Source organism: Myotis lucifugus, unplaced genomic scaffold (genome assembly GCF_000147115.1).
Source record: "Myotis lucifugus unplaced genomic scaffold, Myoluc2.0 scaffold_60, whole genome shotgun sequence".
Classification (NCBI taxonomy): domain Eukaryota; kingdom Metazoa; phylum Chordata; class Mammalia; order Chiroptera; family Vespertilionidae; genus Myotis; species Myotis lucifugus.
Window position 1 is genome coordinate 4213860 of NW_005871108.1, and position 18318 is coordinate 4232177.

Sequence of the window (18318 nt, forward strand, 5' to 3'; positions counted from 1 at the left end):
CCAAAGTCAGGGGTCACAAAGAAACTCCCAGCACCTTGTGGCACAAGGGCTGCAAGAGCAGGGACACCACTTGTCAGTGCACCCCAGCAGCTGGAGCCCTTCCTCAAGGAATCACTACAAGCAAGAAACAGGAAGTTGCAAACTGGCATAAGGTGATTTTATGTCAGAGTGGAACATCGATCAACTGCCTCCTGCACACTCTGACCAGGGATTAAGCCCACAACCTGGGCAAGTGCCCTGACCAGAAATCGAACCAGCAACCTCTCAGTGCATGGGATGATGTCCAACCAACTGAGCCATACCGTCCAGGGCCATATGATGATTTTTTAAAAGCCTCTGTACAAGAATGATTCTAGAAGCTGAGGCAGAAAAAATGTGAAGCAGTTGCCTCAGCCCTGATAGCTACCATGTATCTCTGTCCTTGGAGGTGAGGACAGTGGGGCTCAAGGGCCAGCACAACTACAGCCACCTCCCCTGGCCCAGTTGTCCATTCACAATCTTTCATCTTTCAAATTCCTTAAAACTCTCTCCTTTCCAAGGATCTTGTTCCAACTAAAGACCCAGGCTGTGCCTGCAGTGACATAGCCAGTATGCAATAGGAGGCAAACTTCAGAACCTGGACCAGATAGAGCGGGAACCACCTGGATAGAGTACAAGGAAAAAGATGGGTGCTCCAGGCTAAGCTAGTAACACAATTCTGCACTCTGGACAAGTCTGTGCTTCTCTGGGCTTCTTTTTCCTTGTGTATAAAATGGGAAGCTCCTCCATTATTCCTGATGTTCTTGTTATAAATCTGAGGTAGTGATGCTTCTTGTGCCTTAATAAGAAATATGGGGGGGGGGGAGTGGGGGAGGAGCTACCAGTTGCTTGTTTTGTTTACTATCACTTAGGCTGCAAGACCATAGGACAAGAACCTTTTGTACCTTGTACTACAGCTGCTACTGATAAATGCCATCATTAATGAGAATATTAGGAACATATTGCAGCCACTACTCCTGTGTTTTCCAGACGTTGCTCACCAACCAGGCACCATTTGGCTCCCAGGGGTGAAGCCCGAGATGCAAAGTCAACAAACCAGTCCGTTAGTGATTAAAAAAAACCCAAAACCCCACTTAGCTGCTGAGTCCAGATAACTGCATGGAAGACTAACCCATTTATTCATTCAGCAAACGTGTACTGAGCACTTACAATGTGCTAGGTGCTGTGAATATTGCGAACGAGTCCAATATGGATCCTCTCCTTACAGAACTAATGGTCCAGTGGACCATGACCATAGGCCCTGGTAGAGGCTAAAACAGTTGTTAGGAATGGTTCCCTTTCCTGAGAAAACAAAAACAGCCATGGCCAGGCTAGATAGTACAGGACCCTTGGCCAATTCCTTCTTTCCCCAGGAAGCTTTGATGGCACAGCCCAGACATCAGGAGTCAGGGTAAGGGGCTTAGGAGACACATCATCTTTCATTATGAGCGCCTGGTCAGCGTTACCCATGTGACAGATTAGCAGACCTGAGATCAGAGTTAAGGCTAAGACCAGATTGGCAGGACATCTCCAAAAAAGGAAAGGGGGGGAAAAGCCTGGGTAATAAACCAGAATCCCTAGGGGGCCAGAGGTGGGGGGACTACATGGGATCTCACAGATGGGAACATCTGGAAAGGCAGTTCCTGTGTCTGGGAGGAGACAGACTTGAGGGAACGGAGTGTGCTTGCACATGAGCCGGGCCCGTTGGAGGATGCAACATGGCTGTGGTGCAAATTAAGGTATTTAACCTCTCTGGCTCAGATGAACAGTGGCCTCCTCCTCTTTTCTACTGAGAAGTCATTATCCCAAAGATTACCATGGTAGAGTGGCTGAAGTGGGGACTGTGGGCAGCACTCATTGGTGGCAGTCTTGCCTTTAGGGGACCTGGGTTACAGTTCCAGAGTTACTGCTCCAAGTGTTGGAGGGTCTGAAACCAGGCTCCCTTCCTCCTAAACCAGGGCCTGTGGGTGTGGAAAGAGCTTGGATTTGGGGTTAAGAGACCTACCTAGTATAAAACCAACTCTCGTGGTATCTCTCAGAGCCTTAGTTTCTTGATTTGTAAAACAGGAATTCAAGTCCCTACAAGGTTATCATGAAAAATAGCTAAGTTCTTACTTAGCACAAGTTCTAGCACACAATTAAGTGTACAAGAAATAGCAGTGGGCATGGTGACTCTTAGGTCTGTTTTGACCACTGATGTCATGATCAGCTAAGTGGGTCCCATGTCATGTCACTAATAACTACCATTTAACTACCAAAGTTTGTAAATTACTTACAGCAATCATATCAGGTGTGCATATAACTTACTGTATAATTTAGGGTCAGCCACTTGGCCTCTCTGAACCTGTCCTCATTACTGGCATAGGAGTAATATCACCTCATAGCCAAAGGCTGAGAATACAAAAATGAACAAGACACAAGTATGGAATATTCAATCAGGAAAGGACATTTCAGGAATCTGTGCAGCCAAAAAACTCTTTCTCTCCTACCCTCACTCTTTTCTTGCTTAAGCCAGTCTGCTGCTGCCTGGAATACGCTTGCTTTCAGTTCCTTCTGTTAAGTCCTCATTTCTATCAAAATTGATTTCAAGTATCACCTCTTTCCTGCTGTCTTTCTCCTACTGCTGCCAGGCACTAAACTCTAAAGCTGGGCAGATAAAGAGACGTACTAGGAGATGGCAAAGCTGTTTGTATGCCTGCCTTCTACCTCCAGCTTGAGATCTGAGCAGGCTGGGGTCAGGTATCAGCCATTCCTATTGGACTTCCATCCAGTAGATGACCCTTAGAGCAGTTTCCAGTTACCAATCCCAGGTAGGTTATTTTGCTTTAATATTCCAGACAAGAACAGGGGTTCAGCCAATGACCATTTAGGCAAATAGGGAGCCCAACTTTCCACCCACCTTTCTGTGATTTCATTCATGAGGCCTTTTATAAACTGTGACTTTAGGAAAGACACTTAATTTAACCTCTGAGTTTCCATTCTCATCTATAAAATTAGGATATATAATATACTAAGCTTGTTGTGAGAATAAAGAAAATCAACTACAAAGCCCCTAGCAGCCCGTAGGTGCTCAATAAATAATAGTTCCCCAAGCAGCACTGGATCAGCCCAAAGTGGAAATGGGGCAAAAAAGAAAATATGAATTGGGACACAAAAACTAAGGTAGAGGAAATAAATACAAACAGGAATTACAATAAATGTAAAGGGTTAAATTCACCTACTAACTGAATCTTAGATTGGGTTAAAACCAGGCTGTTTAGAAGAGACAATATAGTTCTCTTCACTTTACCCATCCTTCCAATCCCAAAGGTTTGCCTGCAGCCTTTATAACTCCACACTGCAGACAACCCCATGTCTTTTTTCCCCCATCACCATTTATCCTCCCTATACCCTCTTCTACCTCCACCCCTTACCCCAAACCCCATGTCTTCATCAGCATACAACTATTACCCCTTGCTCATGGCATACATTAACAGTGGATTGTCTACACTAATAAAAGACAAAGATGCTAATTGACCGTACCTTTGCTATGCCCTAAGCCACGCCCACGAGCCAATCAGAGTGACTATATGAAAATTAACCCAACCAAGATGGTGGCCGGCAGCCACGGAGCTGGAGCAAGCAGGAGGCTTGGTTGCCCAGGCGATGGAGGAAGCCAAGCTTCCCGCCAGCCCTGAGCTGGCTGTGGCCTCCGCTCATGGCAACAAAGTTTGAATTATAGAAGACAAATAAATCCCAGATACCTGCTTCCAGCCAGCCTCCACTGGGAGCTTGGGTGGCTGGGGGCTGTGGCCAGCCTGCAAACAGCCATCAGCCCCTCAACCAGGCTGGCCACACCCTCATGGGGTGAGGGTCCCTGCTAGGGGGCTTAGCCAACCTGAAAACGGCCCTCAGCCCCTCACCCAGACTGGCCAGGCACCCCAGCAGGAGCCCCCACCCTGAAGGGGCTGTGGCCAGCCTGCAAACAGCCATCAGCCCCTCACCCAGGCTGGCCAGGCACCCCAGCAGGGATCCCCACCCTGAAGGGGCTGTAGCCAGCCTGCAAACAGCCATCAGCCCCTCACCCAGGCTGGCCAGGCACTCCTATATAATAAAAGGGTAATATGCAAATTGACCCTAACAGCAGAACAACTGGGAATCACTGGTCACTATGACACACACTGACCACCAGGGGGCAGATGCTCAATGCAGCTGCCCCCTGGTGGTCAGTGTGCTCCCACAGGGGGAGCTATGCTCAGCCACAAGCCAGGCTGACAGCTGCCAGTACAGCGGTGGTGGTGGGAGCCTCTCCCACCTCCTCAGCAGCACTAAGGATGCCCGACTGCAGCTTAGGCCTGCTCCCTGCTGGCAAGTGGACATCCCCCAAGGGCTCCTGGGCTGCCAGAGGGATGTCTGACTGCCAGTTTAGGCTCAATCCCCCCAGGAAACGGGCCTAAGCCAGCAGGTGGTCATCCCCCAAGGGGTCCCAGACTGTGAGAGGGCACAGGCCAGGCTGAGGGACTCCCCCCGAGTGCACAAATTTTTGTGCACCGGGCCTCTAGTCCTATATAATAAAAGCCTAATATGCTGAGTCTGGTTGTCCGGTTGTGTGTTCAACCAATCAAAGCATAATATGCTAATGATATGCTAAGGCTGCTCCACAGCTTGCTATGATTTTCACTGACCACCAGGGGGCAGACACTGACCAGGTTAGCTTGCTGAGCTCCTGATCGAGATGGGCCGGACACTCCCTGGAGCCCTCTCGCAGTCCCTCTGGCTGGCCAACCTCCCGCATCCCTCCCCAGCTCTGATTGTGCACAGGTGGGGTCCCTCGGCCTGGCCTGTGCCTTCTCGCAATCCAGAACCCCTCGGGGAATGTCGGAGAGCCAAGCCAAGGGACCCCACTGGTGCACGAATTCGTGCACTGGGCCTCTAGTCTATATAATAAAGGCTCAAAATTATTTTAGGCACCAAAATTTTTATTGACCTTCTTGCTCTAACATTACATAAACATAAACAAAATTTATCTTTTTGACCTAGGGTTGTGATAAGGAACCATTACAAAGTGGTGGCAGATCTATGCCTGCTTTTAAGATTCTCTGGCCCCTCTCAACCTCTGGCTGTCACTTCGCTTGTCCTTTCTTGGCTGTCCAATAACTGTATTTTATAACCCCTGTAAAATAGGGACTGAAAGTACCAACCTCATTGTTCTGAGGTGTAAGAGAATGCCCAGCACTAAGCCAGGCTCTCAGGAGCATTCGAACTCCAGCAGTTCCTCCCTGCCCATTGATATAGCTCCTTCTCATTTGTCATGGGCTAAGGAACAGTGAACCTGTGAATCAAAAGTATGGACACAACATCCATAGGGCAGGTGAGGGCTTAGATAGTAAAGTGCACAGGTGTTATGAACATCACTTCCAACTTCCAGCCTAAGGAAGGACTGGCTGAGTGAGCAGTTCTAAAACCCCTGAGCTCATGGTTCCCTGTGGGTATCTCCTATGTACCTCCACTGTGACCAGGGCTTGAGGAGGGGCTTCTCAATTCCCTCTCCCACACAAGGAACAGTATGAGGGACATAGTGGAGGCCAAAGACGGAGTGACCAGCCCCAGGGAGTCGATGGGGGACATTAACAAATCATTCTCAAAATTGGTGCCATTTGCTCTTGAGGAGAAGAGGTGGGACATGGGCAAGGACAGCAGCTAGAAGGCAAAAGGGCAGGTCTGGTTCTCAGTAGCGATAGTGATCGGCCTTGAAGGGGCCATCACGGGGCAGGCCCAGGTACTGGGACTGCTTCTCAGTCAGCTTGGTCAGTTTCACATTCAGCTTTCGCAGGTGGGCTTCAGCTACTGCTTCATCCAACTGGGGAGAAACACAGGAAGACGTGGAGTCAGTACCTGCCATGCGTTACACATATTACCTCATCCAATCTTCAGTCAGGCTCAGTGGATGTGCTGTTTTTGACTGCCCACTCCCCTTCCTCAAGAGGGAACCATGCGATACATCCTCCCCTCCAAGTAACCTGGTGGGACCATCAATTACATCTCCTTTCCCACCTTCCACCAACCCAAGTAGCTAACCAAAATGCTTCTCTGGAATATATCTAGGGACAGAACATTTTCCATAACAGGTAGAGACGGGTCTCTCCAATTTCACTGGGATTTCTAAACAGGGAGGGTATCAGTCTCAGTTTGCTAGTGGTAAGTCTATTTGACAAGTGAAGTGAATGTAAAGAAAAAAAAAGAGCCAAAACAGAGAAACACAGAGCTCTAATAATACTGAATCCCTGGGTCCACTGTCTGAATCTTGGACTCCTCCTTTATACAGGGTGGGACAAAAGTAGATTTACAGTTGTGAGTACACGAAACAGAGTTTATTCTTATATTATCATTTATTATTGTAGTATTTTTCATTTGGACAACTGTAAACCTACTTTTGCCCCACCCTTTACAGCCAATAGAGTTTCTTTTTAGATTAAATTGGTTGTGGTTATTTTAAAGTATGTCCTTAAATTCTTTATCTAGAAATTCATAATACTCCTTTCGGGAGGTGGCACCTAACTGTTCACCCCTTGAGTGACTCACTTCTAATGAATAGAAAAAAGCAGAAGTGATGGTATATGACTTGGAGACTAGGTTCTAAAAGACACTGCAGCTACTTCCTTTGCTCTCTCTCCTGGACCAAACTCTGGGGAAAGGCCAGCTGCCATCTCCTGAGGACACTTAGGTAGCCCTATGGAGATTCCAATGTGACTAGGAAATGCAACCTCCTGCCAACAGTGAAGTGGATCTTCCAGCCCCAGTCTAGCCTTCAGATAGGACTGCAACCTCATGAAGGACCTCAAATCAGAAGCATCCCACTAAGGTGCTCTCAAATTCCTGACCCACAAAAACTAAAATAATAAGTGTTTATTGTTTTTTTTTTGTTTGTTTGTTTGTTTTTAATATATTTTATTGATTTTTTACAGAGAGGAAGGGAGAGAGATAGAGAGTTAGAAACATCGATGAGAGAGAAACATCCATCAGCTGCCTCCTGCACATCTCCTACTGGGGATGTGCCCGCAACCCAGGTACATGCCCTTGACCGGAATCGAACCCGGGACCTTTCAGTCCGCAGGCCGACGCTCTATCCACTGAGCCAAACCGGTTTTGGCAGGTGTTTATTGTTTTAAACAATAAGTTTTGGGGTCAAGTTGTTATATAGCAATAGATAACTAACACACCAGTTTAAACAGGGTTTCTACCACTTGCCACCAAAAGGATCCTAATAAAAAATTGCCATCCTCCTTTCACAAATGTAGAAATCAAGGCTCAGAAAGGTGAAATGACTTGCCCAAGGTCACACAGTTAGATATTAATAGAGCTAGGATTTGAACCCAAGTCTATCTGGTTCTAAAACCTCAAAACTTGTCTCAAACATCTCAACTTATGGTCTTCAAGGCATCTTTGAAGAGATGGAACAGAAACCAAGGAAGACAGAAGCTAAATAAAGCCAATTTCTAAGTCTGACCAATGCTGAAATGCATAAAGGAGTCTGAAAAGAAGGGCACTTAGAGAAAGGTCAACTCTGAGTGTGTGGTGTCACTTTCTCAGGTTCCTGCTCTGGGTAGGGCTTCTATCCCTAATGCCCCAAGTCCCACCCATGATGACACAATGGCCTTGGAACTACAGCCTAACCCCTACAACTTTTACATGTCAAAGTGGTTTCATATCCATTGTCTCACTAGAGCCTCACAAATACCCTTAAGGAGGGCAGTATTTACTCTTTTATTTATCAGAAGAAACTGGGGAGAGGCAGGCAAGGCATGAGCAGAGCCCAGCCCCAAGTCCATGTTAATTCTGGAAGCAGAATGAAGGTCTCTCACTCTGAGTACACAATGACTACTCCCTTCACTTGGCCTGGCCTAACCCTGAATACACTTCTTCCTTCTCCCTTAATCCACACCCAGAAGGCAGTGCGTCATAATGCTTAACTTGGACAGACAGTAGAGCTGGGTTCTACTCCTGGCCCAGTACTTGACAACTGTGGGAGCAAGTCAATCTCTGAACCTTAGTGTCCTCATTTGTAGGATGGATCTCTCATGGCTATCACAAAGATCAATGCTAGAGTTCTTGGTGCAAGTAGATACCTTAATAAATGGTGGCTGCTCTCTGTCATTGTCCATACATTACATGTGAGACATGAAGCCAAGGATGTCTTGTCCCCCGTCCATGTCTTGGCCATAATAAAGGAGGTAAGGAAGGGGCCATGTGCTGGGGTAGGAGATGAGATCTTTGACTTTTTAATTCCAACCCTGACCTCATTTTAAGGCCTGTTCAATTTCTCACCATCAATCATATTTATTCCAACTGGGATCAGATGGAGGTCAAATCAGACTTTAAAAACCCCATAACAAGGCTGGGGACCTGGCAGGCTGTATAGAACAGGATAGCCCTCAAGGCCCTTATGGGTAAAACATCTGATCCAAGGGAAGTACCCAAGGAAGACTAGGTGGAAAGGAGGTGGCTGGCTCGGGGCAAATGCTCTGAGGACACCCAGGCTTCTTCCTACTTTACTTGGAAGAACCAGCCTTTCAACGGGTGGAAGAGTGGTATGGAGACTTCATCAAAGCTGCCTCAGTATCAAATGCTAGACGAGCAAGAGTTACTCTTACTATTTAGCTGTTAGGGAAACTGAGGCCCAGAGAGGCTAAGTGGCAAAGCCAAGTTCAACCATGACACTGGAAAAAAAGGCTGGGACTAAAACATAGCAATTCTGATCCTTGGGGGTATGCACAGTGTATAAGGTGTTAGGATAAGTACTGGGTTTGATATGAGAAGACCTCCTTGTCATGGTTACCCTGACCACACTCCCATAGCATGTCAGATGCTATACTCAGTGTGTTAGTGGTATCATTTCATTCCAAGGCCACAATCCTACAGCCTGCATTTTTGGCTTATAGACATGTCTAAGTTGACCCACCTGATTATTTTTAAAAACTGTTAACAAGTTGCCTATATTTAAAAATTGAGTATTTCATACGAAGATGGCTTCTCTTGAAATGTCAGGAGCCCTGGTCCAATGGGCCTGTGTTCCAGGTTAATGACAGCTGACCCCTTCACTGGGCATATACTCTTCTGTTAGTCTCCACCCAGCCCAATTCACTCATTTACCTGCCAATCCCTAAGGGCAAATGGGTTTGTGACCCCTGATCTAAGGAAATCCTCACAATCCTTAAAGGAGGTAGTATTACCATCATTTTACAGAGGAGGAAATAGAAGCACAAAGAAGTTAAGTAACTTGCCCCAGTTATACAGCTGCTAAGTGGTAAGGCTTAGATTCAAACCTGGGTGGGTCTCACTATAAAGCCCATGCTCTTCTCATCACCCAGTAGAGAATGGGAGTCATTCTCTACTTTGGGCCTGAGTTCCCTCCTCTGCTAAATGAAGAAAATGCTTTCTGCCCTGTGGACCTCTCAGGTGAACTCTGGCAAGTCCTGTGTGAGGAGCCCAGGGTTGGATATATGACCCTTGGCCTGGGTTGGAGGTGGGTACCCACCTTCTTGGGCAGGAAGTGGACCCCAACGGGGTACTTGTCTGGATGGGTCCACAGTTCAATCTGCGCCAGCACCTGGTTGGTGAAGGAGTTGCTCATCACGAAGCTGGGGTGACCCATCGCACAGCCCAGGTTGACCAGCCGGCCCTCGGCCAGAATGATGATTCTGCGCCCGTTCTTCAATCGGTAGCGATCCACCTGCAAGTGGGTAGAGTACCAGTGAGGGCTGGTAATGCTCCTAATGTCCACCCTTGCCTCATCCTACCCTCTTGCCCAGCAGGCCTACTTGCCTCCAACAGCACCTGTGAAGGGCCTAGGCTACCCTAGAACAACCTCTAGCACAAGCAGTGGCACACTTAATTAATAATAATAGACAATATTTATCAAGCAGCTCTGAGCTACAGACCTTACAGATCTGCTGTGAGAATTTAATGAACTGACACATGTAAAGCACTTGACACATGGCTTGGCACATACTAAGTACTCGGTAAGTATTAGGTAATGTTATTGTTAATATTATTACTCTTATTGGCATGTGCCCTGAACTAAGAGCATACACATAACTATATATATATATATATATATACATGCGACTAATAACAACCCTATGATTTAAGTACTACTATTATCCCCATTTCACAGATAAAGAAATTAAAGTTTATTTTTTTTAATATATTTTTTTATTGATTTTTTTACAGAGAGGAAAGGAGAGAGATAGAGAGTCAGAAACATCGATGAGAGAGAAACATCGATCAGCTGCCTCCTGCACATCTCCTACTGGGGATGTGCCCGCAACCAAGGTACATGCCCTTGACCGGAATCGAACCCAGGACCTTTCAGTCCGCAGGCCAACGCTCTATTCACTGAGCCAAACCGGTTTCGGCGAAACTAAAGTTTAAAGGGTTAAATTGTCCAGAGGCCACACTAACAAGTAGCTGCAATATTAGCCTGGGCAGTCTGAGGACAGATCCCATGTTCTTAATCACCATACTCAGTAAAAGCTGAATGTAGTGGTGCTAAACCTTGGCTGCACATCAGAATCATCTTGGGATCTTTGAAAAATGGGATGCCTTGGCCTAACTCTGAGATGCTGATTTAAGTAGCCCTGAAACCAGGCACCCTTCTTCCCATCCTGTTGCCCAGGTTGCCAGAGCTTCCTCATCTGCCCTCCCTTGGGCAGCCCATGAGCATGCCCCCCTCGGCCCTCCATCTGCCCACCCTGCTGGAAGGGCTGGGGCTCCGCACCTGGGGCTTGATGTTCACTTTCTCCACAGCGTTATCATTCAGCCACTTGACATCAATCTCCACATCAAAGTGTCCAATGTTACATACGATGGCGTCATCCTTCATCTGCTCAAAGTGCCTATGGGAAGCCCAAATCCATGGGACACATCAGGAACAAAGAGCAGCCCCAACCCAGCCCCTTCTCTCACTCCCCGGGATCCCTACCTGCCAAGGATGATGTCAATACAGCCTGTGGTGGTGACAAATATGTTGCCCTCCTGACAAGCCTCGTCCATGGTAGTCACCTCATAGCCTGTGCAGACAGTGGCCATGGGTCATCCAGGGTGGCCTTGCCTTTCCTCTGGCCCCAGTGACTGACAGCCAACCCTCGCCCTATCGTACCCTCCATGGCAGCCTGCAGTGCATTGATGGGGTCAATCTCGGTGATGATGACTCGGGCCCCAAAACCCTTCAGGGCCTGGGCACAACCCTTGCCCACGTCGCCATATCCCGCTACCACCGCCACCTTGCCCGCAATCATCACGTCTGTGGCCCGCTTGATGCCATCTATGAGGGACTCCCGGCAGCCATAGAGGTTGTCAAATTTGCTCTGAAAGGAGAGGGGGTATGGGGGCAATGGAAGCAAGCAAGGCCCTATGGCCTCAGACCCAATCTCAGCATCTTGGCCTGGTGGACCTTGGGCTGATCATCTATGACTCTTCTCCACCAGCTAATGCCCTCATATGCCTCTCACCCTGCTTTCTGCCCTGCGACAGCCCTAAGACCTTGCTAGCCTTTCTCTGCTGGTCCAAAAGGCTTCTCCAGGATCAATTACTAAAAGAGATTGCCCAAAGAATATGCTTCACTTTAAAGCTCTTGATGCCCAGCTCTCACCGTATAGTTCTTCACCTCTTTAATACACTAATTACCCTCAGTCTGCAATCTCCTTCCTCCCCTCAAATGAGGCCTTCAAGTCCCTAGCCTGCAGCCTTTCCAGGGGTCCTTCCTCAGGGGCCTACTCCCAAGCTGCACTGGGAACCAACAACTGGAACTGTCATTGCCCCAAGGCTCACCTTTGTGACAGAGTCATTGACGTTGATGGCAGGAACCTTCAGGATCCCGTTGGCCATCATCTTGTACAGGTTGTGGACCCCTGTTGTGGTCTCCTCGGAGATGCCTCGGATGCCTGAACATGAAAGGAAGGGGTAAGCCTCAGGCCAGGAAGGGGCTACCCAAGGGATTGGCTGGGGGGGGGGGGGTGGCTCTGGAATGAAGCCTCAAGAGCCGATTACATGAACTCACTCAAATTCCTCATCTTTGCCCCCCCTCCAAACCACTCCTCTTTCTGGATTCACATCTCTGACTGATACCACAGTCCACCCAATCATCCAGGCCAGCAAGAGGGAGGAGTCACCACCATTACCAGGCCACTCCATTCTACTGCTACTCTCCATTCCACTGCCACTGTCCTAGTCCCTACCACCATCACTCACCTGACCTCCCAGCCACAACCCATCCTCCACACAGCAGGCATTTTGAACATGGACATTTTCAGAGAAATCTTTTCAAAACCCTCCAATTATTTCCATTTGCTCTCAGGATCAAGCTAAATTCTTTAATCTTAACCTATTAAGACTCATACATCTGGCCTTTACTAGAGCTCTAGCCACTCCTGTAATACTCCCTCTCCCAGGGAAGGAAGCTACCAACCAGGTTGGCTTCTTTCTGTTTTCTGAAGAGTCAGTCCTTTCCTCCCTCACCCTACTTTCCTGCTTAAAAAATCTGACTCATTCACAGACCTGGCTTATGCTTGCTCTTGGACCATCATCCTAGCCAGACCGCCCCCAGCCCCCCCGCCACCCTGGCAGAAGTCAGGTCAGGCCCCAGCACGCCTGTAGAAACCTGCCATCCTCCCATCTTCCACAGAATCTGCTGCTTGAGGTGCTGGGAATCCTACCAGCCTGCTGCTTTCACATAGGCAAGCACCAAGCCCACCCACCCTACTCACCTGACAAGAGCTGTGGATACTTGGTGTGGATAAGGTTGGTGAGATCACCGCCATCATCCAGAATCATGTTGAGAGGCCCATCCTTGAAGTACAGAGTCTGCTCAATGCACCACAGGTACTCCTCATCTGTTTCACCCTTCCAGGCATACACTGGAGGGTGAATGGCACATCAGTGTCTGTTTCCCCACTAGAACCCGCTCCAGGAAACTACCTGGGCAGAGCCAAAACTATCTCCTTCCTAATTCCCATGCCCAGCCCCTCTGAGAACTCAGCGGTAATAAGAACACAACTTGGAGTCACAGAGATCTGAGTTCAAATCCTGGCTCTGCACTTGCCAGCTTTGTGACTTTGGGCAAATCACTTCACTTCTCTGAGCCTGTTTCCTCATCTGTAAATGGATTAAGTAAGCTGGAGGCCAGATACAGGTAACTGGGATGAATTATTTACTTTCCTACTCCCTTCTGTCTAGACCCCAAGGATAGGGGCATCAACCCCTAATGACCAGAATCCCACCCAATGTGCTGGGATGAGGTGCTGCAGAGACAGGGAGCCATATTCATGTGGACCCACAAGGCAAGATCCAAGAATTGTTCTGCACTAAAAGGACTTGAGGGCCCAGCAGTCTCTGGTGGATGGTCTCAGGCAAAGTCTGGCCAAAAAATTACTAACAGCAGTTATTATGTATATAGTGCTTTTTCTGTGCCAGACATTAGCACCAGTCCAGGCTCCTCCCATCAGATGATATGACTGGGACACATATGTGGGGCTCTCATGAACCACCTATGAGAAAAGACCACTGGCCAAGCAGGGCAGGCTGCCTCTCTGTCTATCTGAGGCAGACAATGGTCTTGAAGACAAAGAGTTTCCCAGAAAAGGGCCACAAAGCCCAACCATGGCTGAGCAATGGGAGACGTGCCTATCCAGCCCTGGTCAGTCGCTGGAGGGAGCCTCCTGACCCTTTCCCCCAAACCTGAGGCTAGTGAGGACTCATGAATGTCCTACTGAATCACCATCAGAGCTAACCACTCCCCTCCACAGGCCGAGGCTGACATGCCATTTCGCCAGCAGCTCATGAAAGCTCTTCCTCTTATTTTTGGTCCTTCCACAGACCCTAGGCAATGAACCTCAAGAGCTCTTTTTCTGACCAGTATTCCTCCCGATTCTTTTTGGAAACAGACCCACACCCACCCTTTTTTAAAAAATGTTTTTAATGATTTTTAGAGAGAGCGGGAAGAAGAGGGAGAGATAGAAACATCGATCAGCTGCCTCCTACACGTCCCCCACTGGGGATCAAGCCTGCAACCCAGGCATGTGCTCTGACTGGGAATCAAACCAGTGACCTCTTGGTGCATGGGTTGATGCTCAACCACTGAGCTATACTGGCCGGGCCCTACATCCTTTCTCTTTCTTTTCCTCCACATCCTTTTTTTAAGGAACTTCCCCTCTTCTATACCAAGTGGTTCCCAAACACAAGATCCTGTCCTTGATCACAAGACAAGTTGGGACACTAAGTACCTCCCATAGAATTTTAGAGAATAAAACAGCTCTTTCCTATGGGTCATTAGGCTAGGACTGTGTGACCATGACTCCCCTCCCCAGCCACAGGGAAGTCTGTCACTGTAGGAGCCAGGAAGCGAACACGGAGAAGCAAGAGCCCTTTCATGCATGCCCACATCCCCCAGCAGCAAGCAGGACTCACCCGGAATGCCGGCCTTGGCAATGGCAGCTGCTGCATGGTCCTGGGTGGAGAAGATGTTGCAGCTGGACCACTGCACCTAGAAGAGCCAGTAAGACAGGGCTGTGTGGTCACAGAAACACCAGGGTCATTGGACAGGGATAAGGAAAAGCCCTGGTGCTAAAAGTGAGAAGCTTACTGTATGATCTAGGCCCAGCCAGCTCTGTGACCACAGAGTGGTGGACCTGGTAAGTGAATAGAAGCCAGAGCAGTGACAAGACCTAACTTATGTTTTAAAACAGCACTCTGGTGCTATGTGGACGAGAAAGGGCTCCACAAGGAAGCAAGGAGAGGAGTGAAAAAGCTGTTGTTAAGAGGCCAGGCAAGAGATGTAACAGTAGCAGTGGAGGTGATAATAGGTATCTTTTGAAGGCTGAGCTGAACCGATTTGCTGTAGAATTAGTTGTTGGAGTGAGAAACAAAGTGGAGTCAGGGATGCCCCCAGGTTCTTGAATTCCCATTTGCTTATGTGAGGAAGACTGCAGAAAGGGGTGGGGGAGGGGTGCACAAGAAATCATTAGTTTGTTCGGATATGTTGAGGTTGTTATGTCTATTAGCTCTCCAAGTGGAGATGGCACACAGCTGCTGAATATACAAATCTCGAGGTGCGGGGTGGGAATGGAGGAAAATCTAGGCTGGTACATTTATCTGAGAGTCATTACCATGTAGATCAGCGCTTCTCAACCTGTGGGTCACGACCCCTTTGGCAGTCGAACGACCCTTTCACAGGGGTCGCCTAAGACCATTCTGCATATCAGATATTTACATTACGATTCATAACAGTAGCAACATTACAGTTATGAAGTAGCACCGAAAATAATTTTATGCTTGGTTCACAACATGAACTGTATTTAAAGGGCCAGAGGTTGAGAACCACTGATGTAGATAGTATTTAAAGCTCTAAAATCAGAGTGTGAATGTTTAAAAGAAAAAAGAAGTACAAGGACTGAGTCTAATGTAATCTGTTGGTTTTGGCTGCTCTCCTGCCCTCTTTTGGAGAAGCATTATCTTGTTCCAAGACCCCTAAAGAGGTTAGAAGAGCTGTCAATCAGGTACACATGACCCAGGCTGAACCAATCAGAGCACATCATCCTTCTGGCAGCCATGATTGGCCCAGGGCAGGCACGTGACCCTAGGAGGGCCAATGAGAGCCAGTCTTTCCATGAATCAGTTGGACACTGGAGTTGAATTTTTCTACCAGAGCTCCTTAGTTAGGAGGATGTGAATCAAGGGCAGTTTAAAGCTATCTTCCCAGCCAGAAAAAAGATTTGCACACCAGTCACCACAAAAGTGATGGCACTGTGACAAAGCTGGCGCCCCAGCGGGCATGAGGGGGCACCACACTGGATTTCCCACTTCACACAGAATAGCTGCAGAGCTCACCTCAGCACCCAGGGCAACAAGGGTCTCAATGAGGACGGCTGTCTCGACGGTCATGTGCAGGCAGCCGGCGATGCGGGCACCCTTCAGTGGCTTGGAAGCTGAGTACATCTCCCGCATGCGCATCAGGCCCGGCATCTCGTTCTCCGCGATGTCCAGGGCCTTCCGTCCCAGGAGGCCAGGCTGATGTCAGCTGCAGAGACAGGATGGATGGGAGTTCCATGAGCAGCTCATCCCACCAACCAGGAAGCATGCCACTGGTCACTCATCCACATGTGGACTTGAAACATTAGGCTGAGCAATCTGGTCACTGACTCTGTCACTCATTCAACAAGAATTTATGGAGCTGAGGCAGTCAAAAAAGAAAGGCATGGTCCCTGCCTAACCTCAACTTATAATCTTGTGGGAAAGTACATTTAATCAAAGAATCACACAAATATATTTGTGTGATTCTATATATATATATATATATATATATATATATATATATATGCATGCAATATGCAAATTAGGCCGGGACACCATAACAGGTCACGACCAGACAGGAGGTTGTTGCGCAGGTGAGGCCTGAAGCAGAGACAGAGACAGACACAGGGGGGCCTGCTGCACCCGCTCAGGCAGCCCCGGAGCGGACACAGGCAGGAGGGCGGGAGGGGCCTGGGGCGGAAGTCAGGCACGGGTCCCAGCCGCCGGTGGCGTGGGTCCAGCCTGACTTCTGCAGTGGCCCATGGGGTGCCTCCTCGCACGGCAGGAGGCGGGGCGCCTCCTCACGCGATTTCAATCGTATGCTGGGCCTCTAGTGTGTAAATAACACAGGTAAGTGCCCCTTGAAAAATAGCTGTCAGCCTATATATATATGTATATATACTTCCCACTACCTTTTTTGCCACCTACCAACTGTTTCATTCCCTAAAGATGTTAGCTCCTGGTTGACTGTCCATCTTCCAAGTCATCACTCTTGCTGACTTCATACTCAAATGATACTATCTAACACCTTGGATTTGGCACAGTTCTTTGATTTTCCTTAAGATATGAAAATGCTTTTCCCCCCACTCCTGATGTTTCCACATAGAGAGAATTCATCTGTATGACACTCTTGGCTCCTTTCTGCCCCAGGGTAGGCGGAGTGACCTGTCTGATTAGTAAACTTGAGAGGAATAAATTGGGCATGTACAGTTCAGCTCTCCCTTCTTTTTTTAAAAAATACTTTTAAAAAAAGATTTTTATTGATATTTACAGAGAGAGGGAGGGAGGGGGAGAGAAACCGATGTGAGAGAGAAACATTGGTTGGCTGCCTCCTGCACGCCCCGTATCGGGGATGTGCACTGACTGGGAATCAAACTGGCAACCTTTCGGTACACGGGAAGATGCCCAACTAAGCCATACTAACCAGGGCGCAGCTCTCCCTTCTTTTGCAAGCAAGCAGTAGCCCCCTTGCTTGGAGGAAGCATGTTCTTCCACACAGAGACCTATCCAGGCCCACCTTGCCTGTAACAGATATGTAACTGAATTTGGGGGTTCAGTTAGCAGGTACACATGAACCTCCTTGTTCTTCAGTGCTAATCTATATCCTCTGGCTTCAATGTTAGTAATGAAAGTTATATCCTGGTTTCTATCTGCCACCCCAAATGTCTCAAATTTGTCCAAATTCTCAGGCAGGAAAAAAAGAATACTATTCTTGGCTCTCTCACTATCTCAATATTCTTCTAATAATCTCACCCTCCCTACCCGCGCCACAGTAGCCCATTCTGAAGGTCAGTCCCTTCCCTTGTAAAAGTTATCTGTCATGCTTATAAATCTCTCTTGGAAAATCAGATTCAATAGATCTAGGATGGGGCCTGGGACTGCTGGTGATTATTATCTTTAGGGAAGTTTAGATCCTGTCAATTACCCAAGGGCAGCGGTTTGCCAACCACGGCCCAAGGGGGTAATAACAAATAATAAAACTAAGTCAGTCTGCTTCCTGCTGTACAATTCAAAGATGAAATATTCCTCCTGTGTGGGGAGCCGATATAGGATTAAGCCTCGTTCTGACCTGTTGGCAAAGTCACAAACAAGTCCCAGCTTAGAGGGCACAGTCCTCTTAAGCATAATTAGGCTTGACCTTATAACGCTCCCTAGATCTTACCTGGGAAGCTAATGGGCTGAGGGAAGTGCAACTAAGAACAAAAACAAGTGAAACTCACAAGAACAGTGTAAACAAGTGAAACTCATAAGAACAGTGTAACTTTGGTAACCACTACCTTGTTTACCTCTGACTATAAAAATAAAGGCTCAGCTTGCCTCAGGATCTTTCTCTGTGGCCTCAGCCAGGCACAGGAAGATCCACGGAGACTAAAGAAAGCTAGAGAGTTCTGAACGCTGTCTCCGTGTAAAACATTCTTCTCCGACTCCGTCCACACCTTTGGGAACCCCTGGACCCCCAGAACTGGACCCCGGCAC

The 18318-nt window shown here is 48.0% G+C and overlaps 1 protein-coding gene across 1 annotated transcript in view; it reads right to left on the minus strand.

Annotated features, from left to right (window-relative positions):
• Positions 1 to 4955: 4955 nt before the first annotated feature.
• AHCY (adenosylhomocysteinase) overlaps positions 4956 to 18318 on the minus strand; it is a 19824-nt gene continuing 6461 nt past the window's right edge. Inside the window, 10 exon segments of the mRNA XM_006089422.3 lie at positions 4956 to 5857; positions 9533 to 9727; positions 10775 to 10892; positions 10979 to 11066; positions 11156 to 11363; positions 11827 to 11939; positions 12762 to 12911; positions 14461 to 14536; positions 15880 to 16046; positions 16049 to 16069. Of these exon segments, the coding sequence (XP_006089484.1) occupies positions 5726 to 5857; positions 9533 to 9727; positions 10775 to 10892; positions 10979 to 11066; positions 11156 to 11363; positions 11827 to 11939; positions 12762 to 12911; positions 14461 to 14536; positions 15880 to 16046; positions 16049 to 16069 (1268 nt within the window). The 3' untranslated portion in view covers positions 4956 to 5725.